At 44.2% G+C, this 20,904-nt stretch overlaps 1 protein-coding gene across 1 annotated transcript in view; it reads right to left on the reverse strand.

Annotated features, from left to right (window-relative positions):
• ST3GAL3 (ST3 beta-galactoside alpha-2,3-sialyltransferase 3) overlaps nucleotides 1-20,904 on the reverse strand; it is a gene marked incomplete at its 5' end in the record, with an annotated part of 112,277 nt that overhangs the window by 14,546 nt on the left and 76,827 nt on the right. The window contains one exon of the mRNA XM_010079636.1: nucleotides 9,383-9,529. Coding sequence (XP_010077938.1) covers nucleotides 9,383-9,529 — 147 coding nt within the window. The remainder of the gene's footprint in view (nucleotides 1-9,382; nucleotides 9,530-20,904) is intronic.

The following is a 20,904-nucleotide window of genomic DNA, read 5'->3' on the forward strand; positions in this document are numbered from 1 at the left end:
GCACTGCCATATCAAACACATCACAAATTCAGATAACATGCTCAGACAGTCACCAAGGGTGACAGCCTCTTAGCTGAGATGTAGAAACCAACTGCACCCTTATATGTTACATTTAAAATGGTTTACGCTGAACCACTGAGCACTGCTATTGCATTTCACCTGATGTTCGTAACAGACTAGGGACACAAGGTTTTGAGTTTCTGCCTCTCATTCAAAAGAACTGGCTTTTGGCAGCACACTATCTTGCTCACTTCTGATTGCCTGACTAATCCCAAGGGCAACATTTTCCAAGCAAAGAATGCCACCCATACCTTAGCTAAGACATGCAAAGCTGGGAGCACAACCCATGTACTATGGAGAACTCTACTCCAGTGCACTGGAATTACACTGATCTGAAGACAAACATGCAAAAACTGCTTATGGCTAAATCAGTGAAACATTAAATTCAAACATTTGCAGCACAACTATAACAGTGCACATCTGAAATGAAAAGGCCTTACCACATCCCCCCGTGCCAGCTCTAGATGTTAGGAAAAACAGCAGAGTCATTTTGTTCTCACCGCTTAATTTCAATTGATACCCACCACAAACAATATTGTTTTAATTCTGGTTACTTTAGTTAATTGTTTATTCAGTGGTAGCCATAAAATATCAAGGAGGGGTTTAAAAAAAATTGGAAAAGGCAAGGATAAGATAATTCCCCCAAATTTCAAAATATGCAAGAACATCCTGTCTTCCCAGGCATGGCAGTTCAAATTCAGATATTCTCAGCTTTATGTTTTACATAGGAGATGACATTTAGATGTCACTGGAATTGCATCAGCTGGTAAGTGGACTTGCCACAAAACCATTTTCCTCAGCTGAGCTATAGTTACAGTGTCCAAAACATAGTGAGTAAATGGTCACGTCCTTGAGAATGTGCCTTCGTTGGGAATACGATGGCGTTAACACCACCCACACTTGCACTGGGCCCATTCCCACGGTACAGCTCAAGGGAGACCCAGGGTCTTTGCCTGGAGGGAATTTCACTGGCCGAGTCAACATTTAAGAGCTAACTTTCTAATGTGAGTCTTACAAACCACAGAGAATTAATCATACTACCCAACCTTATGGGAGGACTGCCAAACCACCATAACTTTCTTTCAAGCACATTCTTATTTGTGTTTGGAGAATAACAGATTACAAAAATCAAAAGTGAACTTTCCTTTGGTCACCTAATATCTGCCTGACTTTATTCTACGTATAAGACCTCCAGTGGCCTCTATGGAAAAGTAGGGGATAATTTTCTCATCTGCTTCTGTTCTTCAGTAGTTCTTGACATGCCAATATCTCAGTACTGCGTGCTCCTCTCTCAAAAATTATTAAAATACCCAAGACTACCAAAGACTTCCTAACCTCTTGGACTGTAGTAGATATATCTGGTTTGGCCCCAACAACTATCATAAATTCACACGGTGTCCTTAGCAAAATAGTCTTGTGTTGCCCTAAAATCACATTCAGAAGCTGATGATTTGATAGCAGTTTTTAACTAAAGTATGCCTTATTTGTGTTAGCACCCTCCAATAGTATGGTAGCTATAGCCTAGTGTGTGTGTGTGTCCCTTGAAGAAAGAGATCTGCAGCCATTCACACCTTCACTGCTGAGATGCAGCCTCATGTCCCACTGCTGCAGGCAGAACCCTGTGGGCTACAGAAGACCACCTAGAAAATACTGTAAAAGTTATTATCCCTGCTATTCACTGAGGGCAGTAACTGTTGGGGCAGTACAGGGGTGCTTGCAGAGCTCACCCTTAGTAAATGGCGTGGGTAACAGCACCTACTAAGAGAAGAGTATGACTACAAACTCTGTGCACTCATGCGTCTGGACCAAATACACATAACTGGGCATTTGCGCCAAACTGCGTATGTTAAAGAAGCAGCAACCATTAGACAGATTAAACAATAACTGGGGAATCAGAAAGACTTTTAAAAAAAAACAAAGGAGCTAGCTTGAACAGAGCTATAAAAGAAGCGTGATTGCTGGTTAACTACGTGTCATCAGTAAGTCAAAACAGTGCTTTGGTCCTGATTTTTTCAAAACTGTAGAAACTGAGTGGTTTTCTCCTGTGAAAGCCTGCTGAGCTGCTGCTCCTTCCGTCTTGAAAATGAAGCACTGCCTCATGTCCAGCTTGCAGCATGGGAAAGAGAAGGCCCTGTAAGATCTAGAGATGTGCCCCAGGCTGTACAGCAGAGAAGCCAACTCAGCAGCATTCTCCAGGTCCAGGGGAAAGAGCTCTCCTCTCAGCAGAGAAGTGACAGATGAGAAGGGACATGTATCAGAGAGAGGAAATGGTTATAATTATTCTCTGGCTGCATCTACACAGCTTCCAAGCTCTCCTGATTGTTCACAGGCATATAAATTTGTCTGCTTCTAAACTCTAATCTGGACCTAATGAACCACATACAACCTTCAAGTTGGGGGACAGGTAGCTCCAAAAGAAGTTAGGCATCACGGTCATGGCTGTGCCAAACGTGGCTAGCTGTGCCCTGCACAATGCGTCAGTGCTATCTCAGCACACACACCCTTGTGCCGTGCCCCAAAGACATACCAAAACAATCACCACACCTCTTGCATTGAGTTAGAAAAATATATATTCCTGTACCACCAAGCAATGCTGCTTTCAGCCAAACGGTTGAAGAACAGCAGGTCCAACGGTGGCCAGTGCCAATGCACAAGCCTCCTGGGACACTGCTGAGCCGTACAAAGACTGGCCCATGCAGGCTGGGCTATGGCATGCGCAGCTTCGGGGGGTAGTGATGGGGGCTGCCTGGGGTGGCCCAGCAGGACCGCTGCTCCAGATGTGGCTGTGACGAGTTTCTGACCTGAACTGCTTCTGCTGTGCCTACCAAACTGGGGAGAGCTGGGAATGGCAAGACACCAGAAAGCATTGGCAGTCCTCTCCCCCTGCCAGTTCCCTGCCAAAAGCATCGAACTTGGCCTTGCAAGCTCTGTACCTGCTGCTGTGTCTCACAGGTGTCTGTCCCAGCTGGGGCCCACAGTGGGTACCAGGTTCAGCATCTCCTCTCCAGCTCTGGTAAACAACTGCAAGGGCAACCTCCCTGGGTAACGTGATCAGCTGGAACTGACAGTCCACATCTCCAAGCCTCTAAGCCCAAACATCTGGAAAAAGTAATGCTCCTATCTAATATAACGCTCCCCAGGGACCGGCCCTTTGCCTGCTCCCATTTGAGAGAAAGCAGCAAACCGACAGACAAGCCAGAGATGACACCAAAAGGCTGTCTGACAAACAGAAGCAGCAAACACAGCCGTGGTGAGCAACAGGTCACCGCAGCAGGGCTGGGCAAAGGCTGCCTGTGCATCCAGACCGTGGCTCCTTCCAGGGGCCAGCTGGCGCATGTCCTCTTTGGGTGAGGTGAGCATGTGCATGGTGGAGCCTGGGTGAGAAAAGCGAAAAGACAAGAGAGGCAAAAATCTTTGGCCTTGTGCTGTGTCAGGGATCACTGGAAGCTCCGTGCAGTGCAAACACAGCCAGCCTGCACCACCAGGTCAGGGGACCAGAATTGACTTTAGCAGTACAGACAGAGTTCTCCTAACTGCTTCTACACTGTTTTCTGCTGCAAGGGGAAAGATAAAAGGCTTCCCCTCTCAAGACATTGCTGTTTCATCTTCCATTGGTCCCTCTGAAGAGGCTTTAAAGGCTGACTTCTACTCACAGAAGAAAGGAAGCCAGTCATCAGAAATGAACATCAGCCCTTCTTTGGACTTAATGGAGGCTGGGCATCACCTTGCGGGCTTGCACTGGAGACCCAGTGTTGGCAACTGAACCAGGGGACTGGAACTGCCCTTTGCTTGGTGCATGTGAAAAGCTCTCGCTGCTTTTCATTCCATGCCTGGGTCATTCCTGTGTCACTGCCTGCCGGACTGGAAGGAAATGACTGCTGTAAATCTGTTTTTAGAAATATTTGACTCCCTTAGTATGTTAAATGAATTCCAGTTATTTATGGGATTTTACTTAGCTCAGGGTTAAGATATATTGGATTGTTCAGACTATTCCAATTGTTACCTTTTTCACTAAAAGGGTAAGTATTGCTAAAGAATAAATTCCCTAAAAACAATAATGCAACTAGATATTCAAATTAGTTTGACTATTGTATTGATTTATTTGAGGAAAATTGCTCACCTGGGAAAAGTTGCTACCTTAGTTGTTTCAGCTACAGACCAGATCACCTAACAGCAATAAAGTCAAAACAAAAGAAATACAGAGCAAAACTACAATAGCCATCACACACTACACACAACAGTCACTGTATTTTCTTTTTGTTCATTTTTGCTCACATGGAAACAACCCCAAACCTACTCTTTGCTTCCCTTAGCTGGCAAGTTTGTAAATACAGCATAACACGCAATTTAGCATCACGTACTGTGTGAGCAGACAAATACCTGCAGAGTGGTCCCTGTCACAGGAGCATACAACCCTCAGTGCTGCTCCCACAGCTACCTCCACCCAGGCACAGAATCAGCTGCAATATTGGGCTTCAAAAGTCAAAGCAGGGCATCTCCAACATTCATCCTTCACCTCCCCTGGTTATCCCTTGCTGTAAGCGGGAGAGACCCTCCAGAACTGGCGGTCTGCAGCAGACCAAAAGGGAAGGGCAAGAGGCCTGTTGCTGGAGACATGACAAGCTGCCCCAGCAGGTTTCTGTTCTGCCATTTAACTGCTGAGCTCCTATATGACTTAGCTCAAATCAAATATTTTGGACCACATCTAACTTGATGCACAAGCTCTGATTCACTGTTTGCCATAGAGCAGACTCCTGTGCAATGCAGGGAGTATTTCTTAAGGACGTAACAATTTCACAGAGGGCAAGCAAGAGCATGACTTTACTCCAGGCTAGCTGCTCTGCGGTAAGCGTGTGTATGCTTCACCCTGTGCTAAATAGGAGTTCATGGCCCACTCTTTCATTGAAAAGTAAACTCCCTTCAGTTACTTTGGAGCTATAATGTGCAGAAGCACGTGGTTGGGTATTTACTGAGAAGTGACCAGTATGCATTTACCCACTATCCTATAATGGCTCGTTCGAGTGTCCGTTCCCCAGCAGCTCGTGGACTGATCACACTGCAGTGGTTATGGATTGAACAATCCAGCTCGTGCAGCAGATGTGCTGGCTTGCAAACCCAAAGCTTACAATGGCTCTAGGTCTCTGTATTTAACTGACTGCAGGTGTGATGGCCCTTTACAAGTCCCCCTACCTGCCTTAGAAGATGCCGTCAGAATGCAAAAAAGGGAGAAGCACGCAACTGGAAGGATGGGGTGGCAGACTGCTCTGCTCCCGCCATCCCCCATCTCTCTTCTGCTCCATAAAGACCCAACAGGTCCCAAGACACAGCCCTCACACAGTGACAATCCAGTGAGAACAGCCCAGGAGACAAAGCTTGCTGAGAGCAGGGCAATTCAGTATGAACAAGAGAAAGGGTTGTTATGACCAGCCAGGGGAGCTGAAAAGCTGCCTGAGGAGCAAAGGGTCATCACGGCATCTCCAGAAAGGCTGCCTGCCCACAGGCAAAACCACGTATCAGCAAAGAGAAGCCCTGGGGCACGCCATGCTAAGGCTCCAGCATCAGAGGTTAATCGCTGAGTGTCTGCAGGCTGTCAGCACTCTGCAGAGGTGCTAATCCATGGCTGGGTGCCTGATGCAGCCTGATAGCACCTCCTGCACACGGCTCCTCCGTCACCAAGTTGGTACTGAGGCTGGGTAAAGTCCAGAGGATGATACTTTATCTCTTTATAGTAAGGGGTCTACAGATTCAGCCATTTCCAGCACACTAACAAACCAAAGGCTTACAGTTCTGGGCAGCAGAGCTTAATCTCATAAGAAGTTAAATCATAAGCAGTTCCACGGATGCACAGCACCAGCAGAGAGAGAGAAACAAACATCACAGTCTGCACTGGAGTCCTCAGAGTCCTGACAATTTGCGTCATCTGAAATGTTCTCCTGGCCACCCCACACCATGCTCAGGGCTCCCAGAGGAGCCAGAAAGCCACAGCTCAAATGGCTCCGGGCACTGCTGAGTGGACAGGACTACTACTATGCAGCAAAAAACACCAAGGCAATAACCATCCCTAGTGTTGTACGTGCAACAGGCAATGATGCCTCTGAACTGATGTTCATGCTTGTCCCCCAGTAAATTGCTTGCAGTGTAAGGTAGGTTGTTGCATGCCTGAATTACCAGCTGCAGTACCAGTGATGTCTGGTTTCAAGCCCAAAAGACCTGTATACTCAGAACTTCCACCTAAACATAAATCACATACATACACCTTGGTCTAGTGAGACAGACAAACCTGCACCCCGCTCCTTAAGAAGATTGTTTAACCAAAGAGAGGATCTTTACTAGCTCATTTATTTCGTGCTAAACCATCTTCAGGCATTAACATTTAATTTTCCCCAGACATTGCTAGGATCCTCAACTAAAGTTTTTCTTTATCACCAGCTTATCCCAAGAAAAGATGTAGTAGGAAACGTGTAGTAGGAAACAGCTCTCCCTTTTCTTAAGACTTCAGTAAACAGACTGAGCAAACTCCTGAAAAGCTTTACCACTCCCAGAGAGAAGTAATTGTTCATTGTGGGTGACCAGTTTTGCTCCTTGCTCAGACTTCTGGCTACTAATGCCACAAGTGCAATCAAAATATACGTCTGAGTTGTACCCCCCTACTATCCTCCAGAACCATCTGGCCCAAATTATATTATCAAAGCAAAGGATGTTACTACATTCACCCTTTATTGAATCCTGGGAAAAACACTTTGAGATCAGCCCCAAACTATTTTAGTAGCTCTCCTCAACCTTGCTGAAAAAGCCCTCAAATTACAAAGTTAATTGGCAGCACATTGTTACCATATGTGGTGTGCAAGTGAAGCACTGAAGTTTATTTAGGCATCAGAACCAAAGAAAAGTGGAATATTACTGCTCTTTATGAGGATTTCGTGTTGGCCTTGATTGCTAAGGCATCCCCAGCCTTGATCCTCCTGTGTGTAGCCTGCCCAACATACCACAGCACACTGCTGCACAGGGGCACCAGTGTGCCCCCATCCTGGGTCCCCCCAAGAATCTCAGGACACGTATTGTTTGCTGTGCTTTTGCTCAGCATTTTCCATGTTCATACGCATCTTTCTTGAGTGAAGTTTTCCAGGCTGTCTCACATCCCTAAGACATGACCCTGCACCCAACTAGCCATGCTCTGTGGCTGCTGGGTCGCCCTGTCTCTTGTGGAGCAACTCTCCTTGCTCTAGTCGCCTCACTCATCTTGCTGGATCTCTCTTAAATCTTTAATAAGAGTTGGATTCTTGGTCTGTAGGCTCTGATTTCCACTCTGTCCATTTAAAGTCTCGATGAAAAGAGGTCTGTAGAAAATTTGTATCACCAGGACCCTACTCAGACTCTTCTTCCCCCTTTACACTGGCAGCAGTAGCTTCTGCTGAAGCATTTGCACTGATGCAGCCGCATCCACTAAAGCATGGGGCTGCAGCAGCGCCATGACAGCAGTCCATAGTTGATGTCTGCAGTAAAATTTGCACCCACAGGCCAGAAATACTCTCTCTCTATTTTCAAACTCTGACAGAATCACTATATGAGTGTGTCCTTGCACAGACAGCACAGGGGATACTAATGTCCCAGCTCCACAGATGCACCTGCAGAGCTCCTGCTGCCCCATCTGAAGGAATGAACTACAATTTACACAGTCTAGCAGGGTCATGGGCAAAGATTGCTTGCCTTTAAGCTCCATAAACTATTTTTAAATGCTCAAATGGACATTCATGAAGTGAAACATCAGGTTTCAATTAAGATGCCTTCATTTCCCAATCTGATGTGTGTTAAACAACCTATCAAAACCTCATAAACTTCAGTTCACAGCATTTTCATTTCCGGATTCTCTCTTCTCCTCTCAGCTTAAGTAATATCTTGTGTATTACAATAACGTGTTTAAAAATAAAAACAAATCTGGAGAAAATAAAGGCAAAAGTCTGATGACTTCTGTCCTTCATTGGGGCAGCAGTCCTGATTTTCTGGAAGACAAATCAAGACCACATCCTTCTCAGGGTAAGTTCTGGAGAATGCAGAGAGTAAGTTACTTCCTCACTGAAGGAAATATTCAGGATAAGATACCTTCAGTGCATAGAGTAAAAATCCAGTGTTTCCAGAAGCCCGTAACAGCTGCTGTATGTACACACGCAGCAATGCATTTCATAAAAGAACCATCCTGTGTGGCTGAATCTGTCTGCACATCTTGCATGCTGCATTTTAAGAAGTTAATTTCTTGCCTCCAGGCTCCCACCCATCTGACCTGCACAAAACAAACACCTCTAATATTTCTGAAGACTTCACGATATAATTAGAGCATGGAAAACGAGGCACTATTTGTCTAGTCCAAATCCATGTTGCAACATGGCAAATCTGTACTGATAACAATGGAAGGACAATGCGAGGGGCAGAGCAAGCAGACTTTGCCCAGCAAAAGTGCTTCTCTCTTGGGTTTGTCAGCTGTGCTAATGTGCCCAAAAATGTCACGTGTGGTCTCTATCAGCAACTATATCACATGCGTACATGAGTAATTCACCCACCCAAGTAATACTTTCTCTAATGGTTGATATACTAGGTAAAGCAAATATAAATAGGTTCTGAGGACGGTGTTGCAGTGTGAGATAACCCAGAAAAAACAAGTCACCGCCTGCTCCACGCTAACACTCCAAAAAGCTGCACTGTGGGAGACTAGAATGACCATGAAGGTATTTTGTTAATAACTATGACCTAAAACTTGTGTCTTACATTGTTTTCTTCTGTAAGCTTCTACATCTAAAACTTGCCACTAAGATCAAAATTTCTTACCAAAGGCCTTATAAAACAAACCTTTACCATCTTTTACTATAAGCCTGGGATATAAGATGAGACGTACGATTCAAATGATTTTAGGCTGCAGTCTCCATGAGGACAGTTAATTGTAAAACAGTAGCGTGACCTTTAGGGAGACCTGCACCGCTTCCAGATGTGCTGAGGGTGCAGAGAGCAGGGTTCCTTCTTCCTTTTGGGAAGGAACTCCTCCACCCACACAACAAGTGCCCTTCTGGCAGGCTGCAGGTGACAGGAAATCACCCAGCTGGTGCTGCAAGCCTCAGAGCTGCCTCCAGAAAAGCAGCTCTAGTACCAGAAAGGATGGATCTTGCTTCGGCGTTAAGGAGGCCGAGTGCTGCTGCTATAAAAGAGCCAAAGTCCCTTCCCTTCAATGTCCAACAGTGGAGGCCCAAAGGAAAAGTAAGGACAGCGTAAGCCTATTCTGCTGCTTGGTCTCTTGTACCTCCCCTGGGTTTTGCTTGCTCTGCTTTATACTTACCCCTCTGCCCATCAGGCCATTGTTGAAAGGCAGGCCGATGAAGCTGAAAGCTGCCTCCTGGATGAAGTAGGGATTCAGGATACGTATCTCATGAGGTTCTCTTGGGACACGGGTTGCCACTGACTTCCAAAAGCCATCAGAGGCACTCTGGTAACAAAAAGAAAAAGAAAAAAAAAGGAAAGATAAAACAACAAATACAATTATATACAAAAGATAGCCTATTGCTACTACTATTTTAAAAACCCAAAACACTACTGGCAGCATTTCCCGCTGTCCCTGCTCACTGCCACAAGGCACCAGTATGAGGTGCATCCTGGAGGGGTGACAGCAGCACGTGCAGATGCACTTGAGCTAGTCTGGATGACAAGTGTGAGGAAGACAGAGAGGCCTGGGCTTCAGCATGAATGCCATCCCTGGTGCCATCTTTTCACTCCTATCAGCACTTCAGCTAGTTTGGTTAATGGCTTAGGCTTTCCAGTACACGCTGTGATCACTCCCGTGCTTCCAAGGGGATATACCCATGGATAGCAAATGCTCTTAAGAACATTAAAAGAGCTAAAAATGACCGTACAGCTCTACTTTCAGTGTGAGCTACATACTTGCCACTTTATCCTAGATTTATTCCCTTCTGTCAGGTTTTACGTGACTTAAGCTGTAAGTTTACAAAGGTGCCATCTCGCCTTGTGAAGGGCCATACATGTTCACAATACAAGGGGAAAAAAAAGCTAAGGATGTCCTTTCTGGTTTTCCAATAAATTGTTTTTTAACTAAAGTCTTCACTCTGCAAACGTAGGAGAACACTGGCCTTGAAGACAGCTACCCTGCTAGGCAGTCCTGCCTGGAGAGGGGCTCCTGTCTCTCAGACACATGGCTTTTATATCATTGCTCCTGCTGGTCCAGATGTTAGCGGGTATAGCATGTACTATTCTCAAAATAACCAGAGGCTCCTTGTTCACAGGACCCACAGAACAATTACATTCTAACATTTCATTTCTGTTTGGGTTAAAAATGCAGAGCAAGGCACAAGGAGGATGGCAGGAATTTTAATCTGCTAACCAACAGCTTTGGCAGGGTAATCTGACTGAATACCTGCTTCTTGCAGCAATGAGCCATCTTCCCCGCGATCTCCCTGACAAGCAACAGAGGCAGACATTACACCCTACACAAAATGCATGTGTTTTGGCAGTCATTAATATACCTGTTTTGGGTTCCTTGCAGCTTAACAGTGACTTTACAGTTGCTTTCAAAGCACTGCTGAAAACGGTGATAATCCCCTGCAAAATCCTCAGCAGCCTCGCCTGCCCAGTAGCGATCATCCCTGTAATTATTGACGGCAATTCTGCCACAGCCTATGCCTGCTGCATTTCACATGGTACTTGAAGGGCGCAGGGCTCCTGTCAACTCTCACGCCCTGCCGTGCTGAACACCTTACAGAGGCTTCTGTACGGAACAGTCCCATGGTTATCTTTAAATGCTGAATTTCAGAACCTGAAGTATGAAACTTCGGTAGATGGCTCTCGCCTTACAAAAGGCATTAACACAGCCAACTCGATGAGGATGCATGTTATCGTCCAAACCAACAGCCTAAGACAGCTCAATGCCACAGCTGTCCTGTTTTGATCCCACAGCTCCCCTCAAAGCTGCCCAAACATAAATATACTTTTGCTGCCCAGGGCAAGGATCCTGCGAGTTCAAGTTTGCATTTCGACAATGGGAAAGTGCTCTTAGGACCCTAAATGGAAAAAAAATCCTAATTAACAGTCATGTTCTTTCATTATAGTTGAATTAGAAAGGATGCCTGGTGTCACAGCAGTCTAACACTTTTCATTATACGTTTTCATTATGACATTTTCAGCCACTGAGTGATCCCACCATTTTTAAAAAATTAGGAAAATAATATTAATTTTACAAACGTTAATAAAGTACAACATCCATTCGGTCATGGGATTTGAGGGATTTGGTATGTCACCTGAGTTTTGCCTCCTTATGAAAATTCATTAAAAATTGGATAAATACGAAACCTTTGAATTTTCTAAAGGTACATGTAAAGCAGAGGTCTTTCAGTTCCAGGGAAGGAGGGGGGGAAAAAAAGAAATAAAAAAATTTCACAGATTCCACTTGCATTAAGCATGCTCCAAGCCTCAGAGAATGAAGATGATAAACAAAAATCTTGAACAGCTACTCATTCAGTGAAACCATCTATCTTATCATGGGTTTAAGCAGGCACACCCTGGAAAAATAGAGTGTGACCCTGAAACTAAAATAAATTTATAAGCTGAATTACAACTTCATGTGCAACTCTAAATATAGCACTGTCTAAATTTTGCAAACAATTCAAATCAAAGGTCTGCAAGCTATTTAAAGTGGACAAAAGGCGCCTTTTGTTTGGACTCACACTCCATAAGAGATTCTACAGAAGTTCTCGGATTTAAGTAGCTTTTACATTACACACAAATTGTTAAAGAGGAAAAAAAAAAAGGAAGATTACAAACACTTGAGACTTTTATTCTTTGCTGTTACTTCAGCTGTTCAGAAAGATAATTACACATATCACAGTTGCCTATTTTCCCAGTGCTGTGTGAACTGCTAGGACCATACCTGGGCTCCTCTCCGCTAATTCAATGCCAGTGGATCCTATCGATGCCAGCAGATCCTATCCATAGCTGAGAATATCACCTGTCTGTTTTGGTCCCTTCCCTGTGGCTGTTTCTCCTGTCATTCATCCAGACGATTTCCCTGACCACCTTCCTCACCCATCACGCAGCTCTGAAATTGTTCTGGTTTCTCCCTTCTGTCTCATTTCTGTTTGCTCTGTGTCCTCCCCTGTAACTTTTCTGTGCAGTTCTCCTTGGATTATTATTGAGGGTAATCTTTCATTTTGGTATGTTTTCCCTCTGTAGTTTCTAAAACAATTCTAGGGAGAAATGTGGAACCTCAGCAGACAGCTCTCGTACACTTATACACCAGGCAAAGCCCTGCATGGGGCTAGAGAACTAAAAACTCTTTTCCTGGCTTATAATTACTGAAATTCTCAGCCTTGTGGTTTGGCTCTACAAACCCTGTAGTTTCGAGCTACATCTCAAACCTTGTGGTTTTGTTCTGCAGCTTGTCACTGGCAAGCTACAAAACACAGCACCACCACCACGGCCAGTCCCGGGAGGCTGCTTCCCTGGCGCAACCACCCCGGGAACGGCATCGTCGGGAGCGCGGCCCCTCCATGGCTCCGTGCTACCGCTGATGCTCAGCCGCGGGCTGCTATGCCTCGCGTGGATGTTGGGGCTGATTGGACACAGATGTTCAGCGAGGTTTCCAAAGCAATTACTTCCCGTCGGGGAACTCTGTCCCATTTTAGGCTGGGAGGAGGCAGGCAGCCACTACTGAGGAGCGGCAGGCGTGGGGAGGGAAGGCGTGCTGCTCCTGCCAGATCCAGGAGCTCAGCCTCCCAGTTGAGGTTGGGGGCATCCCCTCTTCTCCACTACAGTGACTAAGCCTGCAGCGCTCAAGGGTGGGTCTCTGAGAATGCAAAATCTCCCTTCCTCACTATCATAATGACAAGTCAGAAAGCGAGGCTGAAAACGGCCCAGGCAATTTCTACAGTACCTCCTCACCTCCTGGCATCAAGGGGGGAACCATAGGGTCCAGGCTGGAAATTGTGTTTCCCCACGTTAAGTTCCCACCTGTATTATTTGTTAGTATTACTGTGCACCAGGAGCCTCAGTCACAGATCAGTGTTCACGGTGCCAAGGGCTGCCAAAACCAGCTTATAGTATAAGCATAAAGAAATAAGCAACACGGAGAGAGGGGCAGACATGGAAACATGACTGAAGAGCAAGTCCCTGAGGGCCACAGCATTTTTAAGCAATCTTGGAGTGATTTCAAAACTATGTAATTGTAAAGGACATCACTAAAGGCTTCAGAGAAGACTATTTAAAAAATAGAAAGAATTTAGATGGGCCAGAGCTTTCAAGCCAGTCTCTTGTACAGCTCTCATCCAGGGAGAGAGGCAGAGATATCCCCTCTAGAGACAGTATTCGAGGAATAAACGGGCACAGACATGACAGGCCAGAGATGGCAGGTTATGAGGAAGGGATAAAAAAAGGCACGGCTCACCTAATAGCTGCAGAATACTGATGGGTAATAGGGACAGCCGGTTGTAATCTATTTCTGTCTCCATTCAGTTTTCAATCTCCTGTTCTCAGATTTACCAAGGCGAATCACAACATACACTAAAATAAAATGTGGAAACTCGGAGCCTTAGCCAAGAAGCACACCTCAATAGAAGATACAAACAGCTAGAAGCAGGCTGAGTCTCCCAGAATAACAACATTTCTAATGTACTAAGCAAAATGAGGGGTAATGCTACTGTGTCTTGATGACACGGATCTTCTGTACCTCTGTGATACCACGGGATTTAGGAGCACAAGCAGCAGTGCTCTGGAAGATTTCTCAGTCTGATGGGAAGAGGACAGGGAGATTGCAAAGGTCAGCTATGCACAACACAAAGCTGAATAAAGTCTGGGTATGCAATACTCTGATGCAGAGCAACAAGAAAGATGAAAAGACTGGAGAGAGAACCTGTCATAAATGGAGATTACTGCTCTTTCAAACTCCAGTAACACCAGAAATGGAGAGGAAGAAGGGCACGAGGGAAAGAAAAATCCAGGGGATGACATACCAGTCACAAGACCTCACCGTGCCTGGGAGCACACAGTTCACTGGGATCTCTGCCCCCACCTAGGCTGGAATGTGGTTTATTCTATACCTGTCATCCACAAGCACTCCCTGTCACACAAACAGGGTACAGCAGGACTGCTGCAATCCATCTGCAGGGGCTTTTGAAAAGTTTCTGCTCAGGCATAACTGGATTAGATGTGGAAGGTGTGTTTCCTCTAGAAAATAACCATCTTATCAGCCAATGCTGCATTTCTCAGCGGTCAAGTAGACATGGAGGCTTAGAAAATGCTCTTCTACAAGTGGTAATATAAATGAACTTGCATCATTTCTACTGATTATCAAAGCAACAAGGAATTTTTTGTAACAAGAACAGAGGTGCTGAGAGCCTGCAGTCTGGGTTGATGGTCAACTGCCAGACCCACTAGCCCATACTTGAAACATATTTACCCAACTTTCTCAAACCAATGGAGAACCCCTCACCACCCTCTGTACATGGCTCCAGTGGCGAGCACTCATTCTGAATGTCCCTGTCTTCAGTTTCTAGAGTCTGTATTTCCTTCCACTCTTATCTGCCCCACTGAAAAGCTCTTACTCTGCCTGAAGCAGGAACACTGCACGTTGTGCTCAATCTTTCCTCATCTTCTCTTTGTCCTGCTGACAAAAGAGATGCAACTTTGGAGTATCCAATAATACGATACTTCCAATCTTTCATAATTTTTGGTTGTTTTGTTTTTCCTCCACTGACCTCCCACCAACCAAGTCTAAACTCAAATGGTTGTAATTTCCCAGGCCATTCTGCTGCCGGTATAGCCCATCTCCCAACAACCTCCAGCACCCAAAAGAATTCCTGACAGGTTGCAAACTCCCAAATTTAGCTTTTTATGAATGTTTCCTAGCATGAAACCTAAACACATTTTCTACCCAGTGTTTTCAGTGCAAAGAGCAGCAAAGCGTGATGGAGACACCTCTAAATACAGGGTACTACTGGAGCTTTTTTTTTTTAATGCAAAAATCTAACTACACTTCTTCATCGGTAGAGTTGAGCTAATAATAATTCACTACATTGGCTACAGAGTAGTTTCTTTAGGCTCCATAACCACAACAGAAGGGAAACTTCATTCCAAGTTGTGGTTGCAGACTTTACACTTTGTGCTAGGCATTTAAACTACGTGGCACCTGGCTACATGCGGAGCTGGAGGCTGTCCTGTCCACAAACACCAGCTCAGAAAGCAGCAGCTTCAACAGCGACAAGAGCCAGCTGGGACGCCAGGGCAGCATCGGTGCGTTACACACCAGCTCAGTCTGCTAAAACACAGCAATGTGCTCTTTCCCATGGCTGTCGGTAGGAAGTTTCTGCCCTGTTTACCTGCAAACATATATTACGAATAAGCAGAAAAGCATATTCAAAGAGGCCTATTGAATCTCAGACTTTGTTTGACCTATATAACTGAGTGGTACAGCTAACCTCGATACAGACAGACGTGGGCCTCCTGTGCTGCTGGGCTAATACCTGCTGTCATCTTCCGACTCACAGGACTAGGCAGCATGAGGGCAAGACCAGCTCTAAAGAGTCAGGAGAGCAAATTTATTTTTATGCTATATTGTAAATGCAAAGGAATTCCTTTTAAAAAATTTATTTCTATGGTTTTATCTTTGTAACTGAGCAAAATACAGTTCACAGTTATAACAAAACACCATTTAAAAAGATACTGTCCTGTGAAGAAAATGGAACTTGGAACGTGTCAGATGAGCTGCAGAAGAAAACTGAAGATTATTCTGATGAATAGTGTGCTTCACAAGTCAAAGCATAAATGATAGCTCACATACAACGTGTCAGAAGATGTGTTTGTACTATGTGCAGAGTGATGGATAGAGTGTACTACAGACTCTTGTTAAAAATGTAAGCTGGATTTTGAGCCAAAATTTGCAGAAATATTCCTGTTTTGAAATATCTTAGGAAAGGCGGAAGTCTTTAGTAAAAGGAATGGATTTAGATAATTTATGTTTCTGTTGTGGTTTTTTGTCTGTGAATAATAAAAATCCTTCAGTGAAAAAATATCTAAAGTAGTACAGTTTCAGAAAAATCCCAAAGAAGAACAGGCCCTACAATATCATCATTATTTATAGGGTATTTTATTCCCATAAGGGACCAGCCCCTTTATTTTGCTATTATTTTTATGACATAATTTATGAAATGTCATGCTCACATAACATCTATTAAAAGAATACCCCAGCTGAAAGGCCAAATCCATGTGTTAGTAAGCGCTGAAGCAGGACAGCCCTGCAACTTCAGAGCTTCAGCTCAGGATTTCTATTGTGAACAGTGACTTTCTAATTTTCCCACAAGATTAAAATTATATTGCCATATATCTAAGTGTTTTACAAACACTACTTTAATATTTAGAGCATCTCTGCAATATTTGGCATGTATTACACCATTTTACAGGGGAGAAAACAGACTCAGATGAATGCCCACAGTTTCCATTGCCTCCTGACGCTCTACTTCAGACACCTTTTGCTGAATTTTCAGAACACTTAAGCTTATGGTACAACTCCATTGACTTTGCTGCTGCTGAACACCCAGCTCTCCTGCATATCCAGCCCATGAGACTTAAACTGTGTTTGGGAAATTCTGATCTAACTTGTCCAGCATCACATGAGTCAGTTAAAGGCTAAACCACCTCCTGAAGAGGAATCCTCAGTGTCTGTAATCAGGGGACAATTCTTCCTCCTCTCCTTTCCTCTCTCATATCCAACATGGTCTATAGCTTCTGCAACTACTCCTACCAAGGCTGAATGTCTTGCATTACAGAAATTAGTCTCAATCTCAGTCTTCCCTCTCCACTAGATAGACAGCTGTGTTCTAAAAGAGCCAGGATGTAATTATGTAATTAAGAATAACATCTGCACAGGAGAACTGAATTCATGTTGAAAATGCAATGTTATTTTTTTGCTTTTCCTAACTTCTGGCAGCTTGATTTTTATAAGCATAAAGCTCTTTAAAAAGAGTAACTTAATATGTTAAAAAAAAAAAAAATCAACTCCAGAAGAACTCCACCAAACAGAGCAATTGCACCCAGGGCACAGTCCTCTAAGTGCAACTGCAAGCTCCAGCAAGTGATTGCATTGCAGATCAACTGTTAGAGGAGGAAAAATGCACCCTCTTATAGGGCTTCCAAACTATATACATCTAACAAACCTGCAAGTGTTTGAGGAGTTCCCTGGCAGTTGTAAACCCATCCCTTCTCTGCTGTCCCCAGCACCCATCACCCTTCAACCTCTGATACTCCTGCTTTGCTCTCTTGCCATGCACCAGACCAGGCTACTGCTCCTTCCCGTTACCGCGGTGGCTGGCAGGAGCCGACAGGGTTCCTGAGAGTCCAGGAGAGACATGTCCCAATTGCTTTGTGGAGAAGCAATTGAAGGGAAAATCCTATTTTATTCCTACATCCCTGGAGATGCTGCATCCCAGCTAACCCTATGGGGAGGGCACCTGTCCGGTGCAGGCAGGGCAGGGAGGCCTGGCAGGACAGACCGTACCCGGCACACAGCCCCGCGCTGCCAGCATCTAACAGCCCCTGTGGACATCAGACCGAGCCACAGGATCTCTCAGAACAGCCGGAGCCACAGCCTCACCGATTCCCAGCCACTGCCCTGAAGAATTGGATTATCTCAACAAAATAGAGTGGGAGAATATTTTTTTTTTTTAAACAGGGATAAAACTACATTTTCAGTAGCCTCATCCTAAGAGACAGCTAAATTATTTTCACTGAACTTTCCAGCTGTGCCAAATACGTGGCATGGAAAACATAATCTCAAAGGTGACAGTGTAATAAAATGATAGAGTATTTTCCCAGTTGCTTATAAGAGAAAACATGATGTGATGCCAACTACAAGCACAGCTACCTGCTCCACTTAAAACAGTATGCCTGAATGAAAAAAGAAAAAATCAAAAAAACTGTCTTTGCAGGCTTTGGTGACAAAGCATGAGGGCATCCCAGGGCGTCTGAGGACACCCATCAGCAAAGTCTTTTTTAGGGAGCTGAACTGGTTCATGAGTTTGAATACAAACAACATCGCATTAAACAACACATATTTAGACTAAACTCTTGGCACATTACAACAAAAAAAGCTAAAGGAACACCACAGGAAGAATTATGGCCTAGAAACCCTCATTGCTTTCCGAAGTTCTCTTAAAGTGAGTCTCTGGGGAAATTTTTACATTGTTTTTACAGCAAGAGTACACAGAAAATCTATCTTCTCCTATTTTGGCATCTTTGCTGAAAAAAGAAGCCAAATAATTTGTATGTTCACCAAGAGTTCATATAGAATACACACAAATTATTCAGCATCCTTTAGGAGGAGAAAGCAGAAAGTCAAAATAACAAGAGGCTGGGAAAATACCAGGGAGCTCCTGCCCTACTTTATTTTCTAGACGAGCATTAATAATAGGTGTTTTACAAAAGAAGAGGTTTTAAGTAACAGTAAGTAATATTCTTAAAATATAAAAATTTAAATAAACTATAATCCAATCAGAAAATTTACTTTAAAAAGTTTGTTTTTTCCAAATAGTCAAAATGTTGATTGCCTGGGACAAGCAAATACCAGGCTTGGTAGTTTCTGTACTTGTGGGCAAAGTTTATTTCACAGAAAATGGTCACAACACAACTGATGGACCAGCTGAGAAAAACTTCCAAGTAGACCTACCAAAAGCCTTCTGCATCCAACAGCCTGGCCATTTTCCTTCAATTTTATGTCTCTGATTAAAAAAAATAAATAAAAAATAACATACTAACACTTTTACAAACCTGGTCTTAACTAAGAAGAGAAGAAAAACCCTTAGACACATCCCATAAATTTGCAACTGTAGGAATACAAGTACTAAAAAAAAAAAAGTGAGGTCTTCCCAGAATCTCTCTTGCTTACTACCTGCATGTGGCTTGGTTTATTTTCACTTCTGTTGTCAGGACAAGTGTTCACACTAAATAACTGCAAGTGCTGAGGTAGGAAAGACAATCTAGAGGGGGAGGACCTCAGGGATTCGCACCCCACACACACAGGAGCATCCTCCTCTCTCGCAGAAAGAAGCTGCCGTTCTTAGGAAGAACCAGAAGCACCACACACAGCTGGAGCACAGGGGGAGAGATAAATTTAGGAAGATAAAAGCACATGGGGAGTTTAGTTACCTCAGTGTTTATTATAGCAAACTGGAGATATAGGTCAACCCCATCCTGGAGCCCTCAGTGCTTCAAGGCAGAGAAAACGTTACAAATTGCTCAGACAGCACTAACTATGCAAGCAATCCACGGAGCCCGCCAAGGAACACATGTGTTTCAGGCATAAATCGTCCAATCTATTCCTTTCTGAATTAACATCTGTCATCATGACACCATTCGAAATGACTGAAGACTGGATCCTATTAACAACTACACATCTTGGATAAATATTTACTGTTCAGACTTTTTTTTTTTCCCCAGTTTAAAGAAAAAAATGCAGATAGCAAAATTCCTGGAGCTGTGAAAGAGGAGTCTCTTTTCAGTCACTGACAGAAAGTGTGTGATTTTATTTACAAAATCAAATCAGTGTTTTTCCCCTCCTCTGTGAGTTTTCACACTGCACACGGGTGAACTCACAGCATCCTGTGGTGTTGCAATGCTTTCTGAATGGCTCTTCTGGGGAATTTCGTTATGCTGGAGGTTGCTCACCTCAGAGACTCCACAAAGCCTTCTCTCTCAGGATGCAGAAACAGATCTGACTAATTGTGCCCCAGAAGGAGAAAATTTTGCTGTGAACCTTGCAGACAACTGGATGACGCAAATTAATTACTTTCATGAAAAGCTGTCAAGAGTATTACTGGCTTGCTATCCTGTTCCTCATGGTCAACAAATGGGTCAGAGAGAGTGAGGACAGCAGTTCCCAGAGTCACAGAACAGGATGGTGAGAAGGCAATGCAAGAGTGCAGCCCCATCCTGGGTACTCCCAGGAACAGAATTTTCCCAGATACTGGATTAAGTCTGTACTTCAGAAAAAGGTGTCAGCAGTCAGTGCTCACCTCTGCAGATATGTCATTAGAGTATTACTAGCACAGATCTCCAGGAAATTACATCTGTCCAGGCTGATTTTATCTAGCTTCAGCTCCTAGCCACCACATTCTGGTATTTCTTATCAGCACTGCTCAAAAGGCCAAGAGAGATCCAGCCGACATCCTCCTGGACGTTGTGTGTAGCAGAGAGCAGTACTCCATCAGCAACTTCTCCTTCCAGTCCTTCACTTTCATGCTGCTTGAGTAGAACTTTACCAAGATATCCAGTCTCAATTTTAAGACTTCAAGAGCAAATTCATCAAGCCTGTAGGGCAGATGTAGCAAAAATAATTATATTGATTGAAGTGTGCTGCCTTTTTTGGTCGTTTGCCTAGCTTCAGATATACTTCTTCCTACTAAATTAAAAAGTCTTCTGAGAAAAATATGTTCCCTCTAGGTAGATAGAGACTACAAGTAAATCTCCTGAAAATCTCATGCATAAGCTAAATAAATTGAACTCAAATCTCTTAGACTAAGGAAGGCTTTGCAGACTTCAAATGATTCCTGTAGTTCTTCACCGAAGTGTTAACACAGAACATCTTTATTCCATGAACACTTGCATGAATAGCTGATACCCTCTGGGCAACATCTCAGTTTCACTGTTGACGATGTTCTCCGACTTTGTCCATGTGCTGGATTCACAAAGCACTGCTCCAGGAGGGAGGAACATCTGCTGCACACGTGGGCAATGCAATATCCTCGGCAGGCATGGGCTGCACTGGTGGTAAAGCCATGTACGTCTGGGTGGAACAGACACCCACATGTC

The sequence above is a fragment of the Pterocles gutturalis genome, unplaced genomic scaffold, assembly GCF_000699245.1.
Source record: "Pterocles gutturalis isolate BGI_N339 unplaced genomic scaffold, ASM69924v1 scaffold14234, whole genome shotgun sequence".
Taxonomy (NCBI): Eukaryota; Metazoa; Chordata; class Aves; order Pterocliformes; family Pteroclidae; genus Pterocles; species Pterocles gutturalis.